This window comes from Oryzias melastigma, linkage group LG3 (assembly GCF_002922805.2).
Source record: "Oryzias melastigma strain HK-1 linkage group LG3, ASM292280v2, whole genome shotgun sequence".
In the NCBI taxonomy this organism is placed as follows: domain Eukaryota; kingdom Metazoa; phylum Chordata; class Actinopteri; order Beloniformes; family Adrianichthyidae; genus Oryzias; species Oryzias melastigma.
Genome location: NC_050514.1, coordinates 22,869,252 through 22,883,181, shown reverse-complemented (window position 1 = coordinate 22,883,181; position 13,930 = coordinate 22,869,252). Strand labels below are relative to the sequence as shown.

At 39.5% G+C, this 13,930-nt stretch overlaps 1 protein-coding gene across 2 annotated transcripts in view; it reads right to left on the bottom strand.

The window, feature by feature from the left end:
• Positions 1–13,188, bottom strand: part of LOC112160890 (MAM domain-containing glycosylphosphatidylinositol anchor protein 1) — a 189,944-nt gene extending 176,756 nt beyond the window's left edge. The window contains exons 1-2 of one of the 2 annotated variants that reach the window (XM_024295756.2): positions 8,275–8,815; positions 7,226–7,315 (exon numbers count right to left, since the gene is read on the bottom strand). In XM_024295756.2, coding sequence (XP_024151524.1) covers positions 7,226–7,292 — 67 coding nt within the window. In that variant the 5' untranslated portion in view covers positions 7,293–7,315; positions 8,275–8,815. Of the gene's footprint in view, positions 1–7,225; positions 7,316–8,274; positions 8,816–13,149 lie in introns of those variants that run through there. The other variant, XM_036210939.1, reaches the window with a different exon arrangement.
• Positions 13,189–13,930: the final 742 nt, after the last annotated feature.

Here is a 13,930-nt window from a genome sequence, read left to right as displayed (position 1 = left end):
CCATTTCTCTGTGGCTACAGGTCTTTAGCTCAGCTGCTGACCTGTGAGTTAATAGAAACAATGTCAGGCTTTATTATCTAGTCTGGCGCTCAGAGGGAAGAGAAATTGAAACAAAGATGAGAGCTTAGCTTTAAATGAGACCAGAAAATGAGCTGAGCAGGCGTCAAACAAAAACAAGCATTTGGAATCGTACTTTTCACAAATTAATAAACTTTACTAGAGCAGAAACCATGAACGCCTGTAAAGAAAGCATCATAGAGGCAAAAGGGGATGTTTGAAGTGCCAAGAGAAATGGATAAAAGTTAAAGACAAAGATAAGAGATGGAAAGATGTGGGGAAAAAAACACTTTTTCACTAATTAATCCATTAACCAGAAAAAAAGTCAGTATAAATGCTTTTATTTGATGAACTTGAAACTAAAAGAGTCACAGAAGCTCATTTAATGGCTTTACTGATCATATCTGTGAATAAGGAACCCAATCTGTAAAAGAAAGAAAAACTGGAACTTTCATCACTCATGTTAAAAAGAACTAAGGAGTATTGTGTATGCATGCGCTCTCCCGAGAGCACACCTGTGAAGCACATGCAAGCGTGCAGCGACCAGAAAAATGCAGCAAAAAGGTAAAAGAGCAGGAGGAGTGCGGGGGGTGTCAGATTGTGGGAGGTGAGAGTTTATCATCATCTCTAGCTTAATGCTCCAGTCTCTTCTTATCACTGTCTGCCTTCCCCTCCCCTCTTCACTTCCTCTGCCTCAGAGCCAACGATAAATTATGGATGCTTATTAGAAAAGGGCAATATTCGGCATTCCAAATAAACTCAGTAGCGAGAGACATAAAAGAGACGCCAACAGAAAGAGCTGATGTGAGGCGAGGAAGAGTTGAAGTCACATGGGAGCTGGTGGCCACACCAGTTAAACCTGGAACGATCTCTTTCTAGGTCACCAGCTTTAGAGCCGTGTGACTACAACCAAGGTGGAAGAAGCACTCAGGTCTGCAAAAGCTGTGGCACAAACACAACTAAGGAGGCAGGTGTAACAATGGCATGTTTAGTCTGTGTAGAGTCTCATTCATCCAGGTTGATTCCATTATAGTAGCATGATTATATTGAAGATGTTTCATCTATTCTTCAAAAGATTTTCTCAATTCTGAAGTTTCTTACTAAGGAAAATAGTCTTTCTAGACTGTTCAATGATCATTGGAGAGGAGAAGTGTCTCCATGTAGAATCATCCAGCTGCATAAACTTGTCCAAGAAGTGGACAAACGGTGTGCAAACGGTGGAAAAATAAGGAAAAAAGGTGTCATTTAAAGCCATATCACAAGAAAGGATAACGATTTACGTACAAGAGCCACAGAAAGAGAAACATTGTGATCTCAAACATCTCCGGACTGTCCAAGAAACTCACAAGAACTTTTGGCCAAAGTATAATTCTGGTCTGTTTCAAGCCTTTCAACACTGAAACTGGTTCTCCTTCAAGGTCAAAATCTCAAATTACAAATAGAGCCTACTGCTCCATCCACTGAGTGACAGTCAGGAGTCAGAGCTCTGTCTCCCCCCCTGGTCACCAGCGGGAGCCATCTCCAGACAGAGTACTGAAAATACTACATCTCCCAACAATCCCCAGATGCCGCTAAGCTGACTCTCATTTGGCAATCACCCACATGATACTCAAACACTGCACAGAGCCTCTCTCAATGCGAAGTATTGTTTGTGCCGCCCTGCCTGCATTACCGAGCGTTTCATTCTGGACCTGATCTTCTATTTTCTGACCTTCGCCTGGACCATCCTCGTGATTGACCCCTGCCAGTCTGACTCTGATTTAGCTTTGTGGACTTTCAACTGTGCTTCATTCCTGTCTGAACTAATAAACCTGCTGCACGTGGAACCAGCTGTCTGACCGTTTGTGAGAGTGACGGACACTGTTGGAAAAGAGACAATATCAATTAGCTTTACCGGACCAAATTCTGCAGTACAGCATCACCTGAAGGACAAAAGCAACTGGTTTGAGGACAATGAAGTCTCTGTCTTAGCCTGAAAGAATGGTTTGAGAAAGACGAAAACAAATCAAATTTTCTTAGAAAAGACAAACCTTTCCTTAATTGAACAGTTAGACTCTGGTACATTCTTCGTTTTTCTTAAAGAGTGTCTTGAAACTAAACAAACTGGTTTCACACTGAAGAGAACACAAGGATGTGGAGTTTTACCGACTGCCCTTCTAAGACCAAAAGGGACCAAATCTGCCTGGACCTTTTGTTGGTTTATTATTCTACCAACCAATAGAATGAGGGGTTGTATTTTAAACACCTTGTTCCTAGAAGTGTATAAACTAAAGCAACCCTACCTCTGGATTTCAGAATTCAAAGAACCTCTTGAAGAAGAGGAGAAGAAACATCTCCATTAAAACTTAAAAACTTAGAGATTCTGTTCATTTTTCAATAAATACCATTTATTCATCTCAAACTTCAGATTAAGAAGTAAAAGTTTTCCTTTTTAGCATTTCTTTTTTGCATGGGCAGTTGTAAGCATAAGACAGAAACAGTAATGAGTCAACATTTCCACCTGAAATCAGTCTGGCACTTTTGAAGTAAACACTCGACTGAACTTTCAGATGAAGTGCTTGCAGAACTTTCTATCACTGACGGCAAAAAGTTCTGTTCTATAATAAAACATGAATACAATGATCAGGAAAAGCAGAGAAATAGGTTCCAAGCCTTCTAATTTTTCCCTGGGCAGCATCTTCAAAGTGTTGTTGAATTTGTGAACAATTTAGACGCATGAAAACTTCTTTTTTCCCCCTCTCTGTCTTCCTTGTTCTGCTTTGTTCTGTTGCTCGTGGCAAGGACTCGTCTCTCCTGCTGCTGTGAGCGCGCCGCTCAAATCGTAGGAAAAAAAATAAAAATACAGTGAAGCAAAGTGTCTAATTTAAGTTCATTAAATTTCCTGTTAACAAGCACATAATAAAGCAGCATACTGCTGGCTAATGCAGTCTGGATTTCTTCTCCTGCACCAGTTAATGGTTCTGTGTGACTTTGTAAAGCAATCAATAATTTGGTGTCTGAGCTCGGCTGTGATGTGACGCAGAGATGGAGACACTTTTTTTTTTTTTTTTTTTTGCTGGTTCACGCCATCTCTGCTGAGTCTCAGTTCTAGAAGTAAAATAGGAAATTCTATTTCACTCAAGTCTGATCACATGTGAGAATATCTCATTTTTGCAATATAATCCAAACATTCATGTTTGCAATAGATTTTTGGATTTGTTCCCACTTTTTTAATCCAGTCTTCAGTTGGCATGAAGAAAGTATAATGCTACGTTTACACCGGACATGTGACACACATTCAAGAACATGCAAAATGTGGGTTTGTCCAATGGTGTTCACCACCTACAGTAGGAAGAGACTCACTGTGAAATGTCAAAGCAGTGAAGATCTTGTAAATTTTGCTGCACACTTACTTTCACAGCTCTATTCCGATATATGAAAGACTTGCTGTTATTTAGTTCCAGCCGGGCATGAATTGCACTTACAGATTTCTCCTTCATGATCAATTCACTTCACTACCAAGTCAGAGTCTCTGATTGGTCAAAGTTTGAACGTGCTTTCAATGAGTGCGTACAATTTTGTACGTAGTGCCTGAAAATGGTCTTAAAAATATGTGTGGTAACTCGGGTACACACATTTACATAAACCTTTTATTGGAAATGGTTGCTTGAACACATGTTGCCGAGGGCTGTGTGAGCTTCTGGAAAAGCTTTAGTGAAAAGTGAAAAAGTTGCGAATATGCTCCTAGTTCTTACTGATCAGTATACAAACACTTAACTGCGACTATAAATGTGATCATGTGATATTTTTCAGAGCTTATGTAAGCGGGTGGTAACAGGTGGATTTTAGTGACTAGACTTTATGGTGAGAATGAAACAGCATTAATATGTGAGTATCTGAGCAGTTGTGCATGTTCCACTTTTGGACAGCAGAGGGCATAGTTTTACTAATCAGATAGCGCCAATTTCACATACTGTGCAGAGAGAATTATGGGAAAATCCCGTGAAAATTTTGAAAAAGGGGTAGACTGGACTAGAATTTCTTGTTTTCTGTATATGGAATTATCAGAGCCGGATGATGTACCATATGTTTTGAACAGTGGTTCAAGTTTAAACCAAGAAAGCTTTATGTTTTTTTTTTTGTTTGTTTGTTTCGACAGGTGTCTTAAACAGTGAAATTTGAGAATGTCGCTTCTGAAGGCTTCAGGAACATGTGTGCATTTGGTAGAATTTCTTTATTTCAATTAATTGTATTGTGTAAAATGTTGAAACGTTTCTTAAGTCATGTCAAAACTTTATTTAAAACGGCACGATGGAAAAATGATTGTAAAGAAATGAAGCAGTGAAATGACATTTTTCTTTTGTCAATTTAGGTATCACTGCTGTGTTTTTCGTGTTTACTTGTTAACCCTTTAACACCTGTGGGGTTGCTGGTGACGCTTAAACATAAAATCGTTAACATAATGTAACTTTTCAATCGTTACAATGATCAAAGTAACTCCAGCAGATTCTGAAGGAGAGAATTCAGAACCTGCTGGAATTACGTTGATCGTGTTAGCAATTAAGAAATTACAGTAAATCAAAGAATATAAACACTGGAGCTCTGGTGTTAAAGGGTTACGTTTGTCAATTTAGTTTTTTCCTAAAAACTGCCAAACGAGGAAAATTAAGGATCCCACAAGAAATTCACAAGAAGCTTGTGTGTCACTTATGAGTTCCATTTCCACCTGCAGCAAGATAGATGGATAAATGTTCAAAAAATGAAAAAAAAAAAATCTCAAAAGTTCTTCTGGTTCTTTTGCCTCAGCTGCAGCTGCTGTAGAACTTTCTCCACAATGAAGGAACATCCTCTGATGCCGAAACTTTCTGAATCCCCCTCACCCCTGTCTGTGTGGCAGTTGTGTGAATGTCACATCATGCCTGAAACGCGAGTAGAAAACAGCACGTTCACAACCGAAACTGATGTAGAAGAAAATAGTAGAAAGCTGAAGACTCCAATAACGGACACTTACAAAATGCTGGCCTTCGAAGATAGAAAAAAGTAGCAGTCGATATTTCAGAATTTTTCCTCGAAATGCAGCTTCACATTTCCTCTGTGTTTGTTTGCAATCAGACAGCAAGGTGTTAAAAGCTTTTTGACAACCTATCAGAATTCACAGAAGTGAAATCGATACTGAACTGCTGCAAGAGAAACGGAGACCGATCCAAAAGTCCCTGCTGAGCCAGCAAACTGTTGCAAAGGGAAGAAAAGTGTGTCTGCCGCAGACACACACTCACACGTCTCCCTCCAGCTTGTACAAATCTATGCACACACAGATTCTGAGGTCTATAGGCTGCCTCACTTCACCCACTCCGATGCGTAAACACCTGCATGCACAGGTTCCCACAGTCGCAGGCTGACAAAAACACACGGAAGCCAACGCACCCCAAAGGAGGCAACAGTAAATGAACCTCGCAGCCGTCCAAACTGCCGACATCAATCAAGCCGACTTCAACATTCGGCTCCCGACGGACGGTGAGCCGCATCTGTCTGTTGGAGGAAGTGCTAAACAATTCCAAAGCGATGAAATCCATTTTCTGCTTATCTGCATACAACATGTAAAACTTGGCTCTCCCTGCACTCCTCCTGACTCGTGCCGTTTGCTGCAGCTGTGCAAGCGGCGTGACAGTTTTGTCTCTTTTTCAGAGATGATTTCCACCTGCGTGAAACAGTTGTTTCACAGGTATGAACTGTTGAGCACCACCTGAGAGCACGGTACCGGTGAATGCTGCCCAGGAACCCCCCCCCTCTCCTCTATGAGCCTTGAAGCTCCCTCAAAGGTGACCGAAAGGCTGCAGTTGCACAGTAGGCAAAGCATCCAGTCATCGCTGCAGCCTTTACGACTGGCACTCAGTCGCTTCACATCTGATTCGCCTCAATGCACATTTGTGACAACACCCATGAGGCACACATGTTCTGTGGCAAACCCTGAATTGTCCTTAAGGAATCCAAAGAAAGTAGTTCTAAAAAAGATATTTCAGAGACCCAGAAAGTCTAATAAATCTCCACATTTTGAAAAATGTAGCTTTGTGAGAGACATGTAATGAAACTGAAAGTGTAAGTAGGTGGTACCTTAACTTACAATCTTTAATTTAAAACTTCATATTGTGACTTTTCAGAATTGCAGTTCAATTTCTGATAGATCTGCTGCGGATTTTATCAAACTAACCTCAAGATACTTTTATAGTGAAGCATCAAATTGAAAAGTTTCAATGATGGGATTAAAAAAAACTTAAATTATGTTTGGAAAAAAGAGCAATGTCATGCTTGACATAAAGACGCAATCTGGTGTAGAAAGATGGATTCGGTTTACACTCATACTGACACGTCAGCCGCCGTGTGAAGCATAAAAGTAGTACAAGCCCAATTAGTTAGCAAGAGACTTTTACATCAGTCTATATGCATGGGCGAATGACAGACTGTCAGCATTTCTCGGTGTGACGGCGGGCTGCAGGACCACATATGACAGCCACACTCTGTGCAGTGCAGCTCTGACTAAACAGAGCTCGTTCGATGGCTGCCACATGCCTAAGATTGTCAAATTCAAAGTATCAGAGCTGACAGATCAGTTCGCGTTTGCCTCGCCCGGAGGGACAGAGGGATGCCTGAACGGCCAGACACATTTAGAGAAGAAACTGAGCTCCTATGATACAGTGAGACGGTAGTGGAAAGAATTGTACAAATCTCAGCTTTATCCTGAAAAGCTGGGAGTGACGGTCCTGTTTGACCTGACAGAGAAGAGACGCATGTTAGAGATCTCTGTCGCTCTTATCCTCTTGTTGAACTGGGAAAAGTGTTTTTTGAGCGTGACTGATTCTGTGTGCACTCGTATTGGTGAGAAATGCAGTGTTCCATTCAAATTCTTACCAACTATAAAAAAATATACAAAAAAATATATCATAAAGCACCACCTAATCCTACTTTTTATTTAAAACAAAGCAAAACTAGTTGATTGTGACAATTACAGATATATTCTTTTACTTATAACACATTTTACTGTTCTGAATGGCAGGTAATCCCCTGAATTTTACAGATAATGAAAATATTGAACATGGGGAATTCCTCAACTATGACTGCAATATTCTAACTCTATCAGATCCAGCTTATGAAGCAGTACAAGTGTTGGTGAGGCGGTGTACAGGGGTCTTACCGTAAACCCCTTGGCCGGTAACGAGAGGACAGACACCGGAAAGTATCAAAATCCAAAAAATCTCCATGTTCAGCTCAGCTCAGTCATAACCTGAGAAGGAAGGGATGTGGAGGTGAAGCAAGGGCTGAGTGATTTCACTTTGAACATAAATCAAATAAATAAAGAAAGAGCGTGTATTATATTGGTTTTTATTTTCGTGCGCAACCGTTCCGTTCAAGCCCTGTTATCCGTGAAAATAATATTACAGAGCAATTTAAGCTCCACAACAGCGCTTGCACTGCTTCAATCAATTTAAAAGGGCGGGTAATTCAATCACAACATCGTGGATTACACAAAGCTTACAAGCCATGTTGTGTGTTAGTGAATTAGAGATTGGAAAGGACTGTAGAGGAATGCCCTGGTGTCTCCTTGCACTAAAGCACAGGGGCAGATAGGTGCAGTGAGAACACTCAGATTAGAGGTCGATTATTGGGGTCACCCAAGATACTTGCAAATGCAAGAACTTGTCTTCAAAGCAAGTGTAGGATGGCAAGTAAACTTCTGGAAAAGTAAAAAAAAATCAAAGCTTTTCCTATAAATAAATCAAATTTGAGTCAACTTTTATCCACTTTGATTTTTTTTTACTAGTTTTTTGTCATTTGAGCTCACTGAAGAATAGACATGCAGCAGCAGCCTGCAGATAATGGAACTCTTGTGTGAGTCAATATGAGGATTTCCTCTGAAGTCCAACAATCTTTTAAATGTAGTCTGAAAGCGCGCGCCTTTTCTGGATGACGCATCCGGGGAGGAAGGAAAAATCAATCAGTGTAAAAACGAACAAATAGCCCTATTGTTTTCAAATCACTGCAAATGTCTGAAAAGTTTTCTATAGTTAGATAGAGACAAGTAAGAACCCTCTGAAAATTGGGGTTTGTCATCTGGAGGATCAACTTTATTGGGGATGAGAATGCGTCTTTGCGCGCACTCAGTGTGCGCATGTAAATTTGTCTCTGACGGAAATACAAAAAAATGTGTTAAATATTTTGTAAGTAAATGTATTATTACTATACCTAGACCTTGATGCTGCCGTCCTTTAAGCCTGCGTGCTGCGCCGTGGTGCGCGCAGTCCTGCTCGGCGCAGATGATTGCTTCGTTCCGCACCTCTCCAAACAGAAAAAATAAACCCGTTTTTAAAAAGTTATATATCCTCTTCCGGTGAGCAATCAAATACAATTTTAAAAATCCCGAGGAGTGCCACGATGAGTCCTTGCCAACTTCAAAACATTTCTGAAACAATGTCCGCGTAAAGTTTGATTTGAAACTGGATGGAGCGTAAAATCACTGCAGCTCAATCCCAAAGAGTCTCTGCTGCCAGAATAAAATCACTACCTCCTTAGAAAAACTCAATCAAGTCTACTTGAGAAGATTCCTCCACCGTGACTCCCCCTTTGTGGGTTATTCACGATGAAAGGCGTGGCTGAAATGGGTTTAGTGCCTCTCGCTCTCTCATGAAACCCCTCTAAATCATGCGCTCCCCTCCGCTCGTTCAATCAGCGCTGTGTCTGTGGACTCCGGGAGACGCTGGCCAAGTAGAATGTGCGCAGACTAAGAACGACAGACCCTGTCTGTGAGCAGAGAGAGGGAGGAAGGGATGCAGAGAGGGAGGGACGGAGGATAGAGGCTCGCACAGAGATGCGCTCCAGACTCAGCTCCAAACCGAACAGGTTGTCAAAAGACCATCATTGCTCTTTTTTTCTCTTTTGTTCCACACTCAGACACCCCAAATGGGCATTTTGTGGGCGATAAAGAGTGGCTTTAGAAGCTAAAGAAGCGCACTTTGTCACTTGTTTGTTTTCTTTGATGTAGTTCTCAAAAGTCCAATCAAATTCCAGCTGGAAGAGGAAAGACCACGAAAAGTTTTAGTTTAAATCACAAACCTCCAAAACCTCTGGGAGTGCCCCCAATCACAGAGGAGGACACCCTCCCCTCCACCCCCACCCCACCCTCTGGCTGTCTTCTGGGATTTAACGCCTTCTCGGTCACCACTCACAATCAAGTCACTCTTGCGAGTTCCCACTGAGGCCACAGGAGGGCGTGTTTCAGCTCATCATCATACAGTGACTTGTCTGCTTGTCTGGCGTGCGCAGACTGTATATGCGTGCATGTGGAGATGGAGTGAAGTCACTGAAATCAGTGAGTATAAAGGGTCTTTGTATCTGTGGCCTCATGCTTTATCACTGAGCAGCTCCTCTTTGTGCTGCCGGATAGAAGGAAACAACCTCTCCAATATCAAACAGCTCCAGCAAATATGTGGATTCAACCATGAAAGGAATAAAAGTGTGTTATAAGTGCTTAAACCATTCTTTTTTCCCTAGTTAGTGTAAACAAATACATTATTTTGCCTCATAAAAAAGGATTTGTCTATACTTTTGTCTTCATTTTATACAAATCCCTATTAGTTGTACCAAGCAGCTGCAATTATTCCTGGGGTCCAGACATTTCTACAAACCTTTTACATTTATAGACATACATGCAAGTTTTAGCATGTGCAAATATGTAAAATAAATATTCTTCACAAAAAGGAAGGTGATCCTTGCCTACCCACACACACACACACACACACATTGTTCCACATTGTCAATAAATGTTTATTTCAATTCAGGTAAGTACGATTTAAAAATAATTGCTATTTGACTGTGAAAAATCTTTTGTTAATGAATTGCAATATGACATGCCTCTGTACAGAACAGTATTTTTGATGCCATTAGTTTTTACTCTTGATAAAGTAAAAATGACCATCCTCCGCATGTCATGTAGAATAGTTCAGGGTGCAGTCCTTTGAGTTTAAAGATAGAAACTGTGATTTTAACATGTTCTTGTGGCATTTTACCTCATGATCTAAAGAAAATAAAGCTTATATTTACATTTTCTAAGTATTTCCTTATAGAAATATCTGTGAATCAGGAGCAGATGAAAAAATGAAGTTGAATAAACTTAAAGGTGTAGCTACAACAGCAAACAACGTCCAGACAAATACATCCACGTCTTTGTTTTCCTTGTTTAAGTTGACATCCGACACAAAACTGTACGTCAGGATGGCTCTGATATTATATATCTTTGATGCACCGGTAATGTTAGGTTGGGGCTGTAAGTGTGTAAACAGATGGATGCCGGGAAGTAGGGGCAGGCTTCCTCTGCACCAACAGTCCGGTGCTCAGACGAATTTCTAATGAACTATTGACACTCTGTAGAAACTAGTGCTGTGTGAAGTGGAAAAAATTGTATATCACAAGATAAATTATTTTATATCACAATAATGTTATATATATATCACGACATAACACAGCTAAGAATATTTAAAGTTATTTTCTGAAAAAATTGACAAAAATGTTGTTACATCTAACTGAATCATTACAAATGAGAAACATTTTTTAAAAGTGCACAACAGTTTCAAGTTTCTTAGTAGGAAAACACATTTTTGCAGAAAAGTTCAACAATAAAAATAAACAAATAAAAACAATAAAAGAGAAATGGCAAGAAATACACTTTTTTGTCGCCCACATGATATGTATCATCATATTCCCTAGCACTAAACTATTGCCCAATCCAAATTCTTCGCTTCTCCCTAGTCCTCCCTTTCCCTCCGTTTGAAGGGAGACTTTAAGTGTAAGTGTGTCCAGGAAATGTATTTTTTAAATCTGACCCTCCAAACGGAGGAATACAGGGTCCTCCCACTTTTCTTCACATGGGTGCGCTCTTATCTCCAGATGTTTACATTTAAATGTAAGTAATTATTTTTTGAAGTTATAAAACTGCTGTATATTCAACCGCAGGAAGCTTCGCGCTATAGCTAGCGGACCGGCGACTATTGGTGATGTAATTGATGAAAGTGATGTCCGAAATATGAGACAGTTTTTTCATGACTCTCCGTTTGGAGGGCTAACTGAAGGGCTAGGGAGAAGGGAAGAATTCGGATTGGTGATAAGCTCCAGATAATGAACGTTTTTTTTTACTTTGTTTAAAACGGCACAATCATAATTAAAAGACCACTGGGAACAATTTTAATAGAACTCAAAAGACGGTTGTAGTGGGACTTTAAGGGTTTCTTCAAACCTAGATTCTGCAGTATATTAGTTTTGGCTGTCTCTAAATACTATGGTAATTCATTTTCCAGCATTAACCTTGTCGTCCTCCTGCACTTATTTTTAAAAAAAGTGCATATACAAAATAAAGAAAGATTAGAACTTGGTATGAAACAGTGTTGCAGAACTCGCTTTATTGGTTCTATTTTAATCAACGGTCTTGAACGTCCCAACGACACAGGACAGTGTGGAGTCACTTTCTACTCAGCTTGGTCTAAAACTGATTCGCTTTTTGGGTTTCTAATTTGCTAGTTCTCCCCTTAACACTTGCACTCACACAGCCTTCTAACTGCTGCTCGGCTCAGAGTCCACAGGTGCAGCCCAAGATGACATGCTCTGATCAAAGGCCTGCGCTGAATGAAACTCTGAAACTCGTTTCTTATTTTGTTTTGCTGCCAGCATGTTCACAGAAGAATGCTGGCAATTAGAGCCAAAAAACCTTCCTTTCGCGTGTCCATCCATTCTGCAGAAGGCCAAAGACTTCAACCTAATTTACTAGTGAGAGCTGCATCAAGACAAGGACAGTTAAGAGACTTTAAAGAGAAAGAGAAGCTGAATGGAGTTTGATCAAGGGTTCAGGAGTGTTTAGCATTAGCTGTCAGTATTAGCGATTCAGTGTGGGAGTGCAACCTCATGTCTAGGTAACTTTATTCCAATTATGGACTCCAGATGGTGCCCGATGTGAAGGAGGATGAAAAAGATGCATAGTGAGTGTCAAGCAGAGCTGAATGGGTAAGCCAGTTTTAAAAAAAGACTAGCCATTAGATTAGCTCTTGGGATTAGCTCCTGCAGCAGAACTTAAGCATTTTAATTTCACGAGTGGTGAATTCTACTTGAATGATGACAAAAATATTGCTAATATTAAACCTTAAGGATTTCAAGCATCATCAAGAAGGTGCAAGCCCAAGATGTTGATTTAGGGAGTTGATCAATAATTCTGTCACTTGCTGTAAAGTTTGAAGAAACTTCTATTTCTGACTTTTTGCCAAATAACCAATGCATACTTTAGCCGTTTAGGAAACAGTGACTCAAAAACATTACAGTTTTTTGTTTTTGTGAGTAAACGGCATCAAAATACTCGGTAATTGCTTAGCACTTTCAGTTCAAAAGAATGCATTATTCAGACAAAAACAGCATCAAGGGATCCGGCTGCACCATCTCTTCCCTTCCCCTTTTTCTTGCCCCTCGTTTGGGCTACATGCCAGCACTCTTGGCGTGTCTTGCTGAGAGCGCATCATTGCTGCTTAAGGCAATGAATCTCAAAAGACAACATGTTGTAGGAACAACCTTGGATGGGCGCCACACAGAAGGCATCAAATTCACATTCATCCCACTACACAAAACTAAGTTATTTTCCAAGAATCACACAAGTGAGAGTAACTGCTAAGGGTGCAGTGAGCCATTAGGAAAAGTGGAAAGACCTGAAAGAGTTGACTTGAGTTAACAATGTATTGATTCAATAAATAAAGCTAATTGACCTCATCTTAGTGACGTTTTTGGAGCCGTGTGGTTTGCAAACAGGCTAGTTAAATCCATTAACAGAAGAAGGAAGATGTGTTTGATTTTGTCTGTGTGATCTTTGGATTCAATGCTTGTAAATGAGGGATGTAATTTGTGAATTGAAAATTGAAACTTTGTTCTAAAAATAAAAAATCAGCATCACATTGATAAATTATACCTTACTATTCAAAATATTTCCTTCTTTTTGTTTTCTTCTGTTTTGACCCCATCATGAAACTTAAAAATAAAAGTGTGACACAATAAAAAGGGAGTTTATGCAAGTAAATAGAGTAAGACACTTACCCATTCTCCAACAGCAACCATGTAAGTGAACAGCTGATTTAAATCAGCCCCTTTTGTCACTAATTACCTCACATCTCTTTTAAAGATTACATGTCTGTGTCTGTTGCAGGCAAATATCATTATTTGGTATTGACCACAAAATAAATGATGTGAAATTTTAAATCAACTTGACTTTTCAATATCTCACACATTAAAGAACTTCCAGGGAACAAAATGTCACAATCAGTTCAAATCACAAAGTGTTTGATATTTTGCTTTAACTCTGATGTTTAACTCCTGGATGTTTCCCTACACAATATATCTTTAGTATTGTTTTTTGAATAAGTTTACTTCAAATCTGTAATTTCCTTGTTTTATTATGACCACGTCTTCATCATACATTTTATTTACACGTCTTCCTGTCTGTGAGTCACACCTATTATCTCAGTTGTTTTCTATTAGGCGTCACCTCCTTCTATGCTCAGTAATTTTCCAAGATTGAGTGTAATTTTTTACAATTGTGTTTTATATGATGTTTTTTTTTTTTTCCAGGAATATCTTTAGACATATTTTTTTCCATCTGTCTGCTATGTCACCTCAATGAATTATGGAATTTGTTAAACAATGAAGCCATAAATTAAGAAATAACATTTTGTTGATTTTCTGTTTACACATTTCTATCAGAGGCATTTTGCTGATTACTGGATCAGTTATAGTTTTAAATTCAGTTTGAGTAAGTTGTTTTTTTTCTATTTTAAATCATTCAAAAGATATTGATTGAAAAAATTGTAAATCTTGAAAA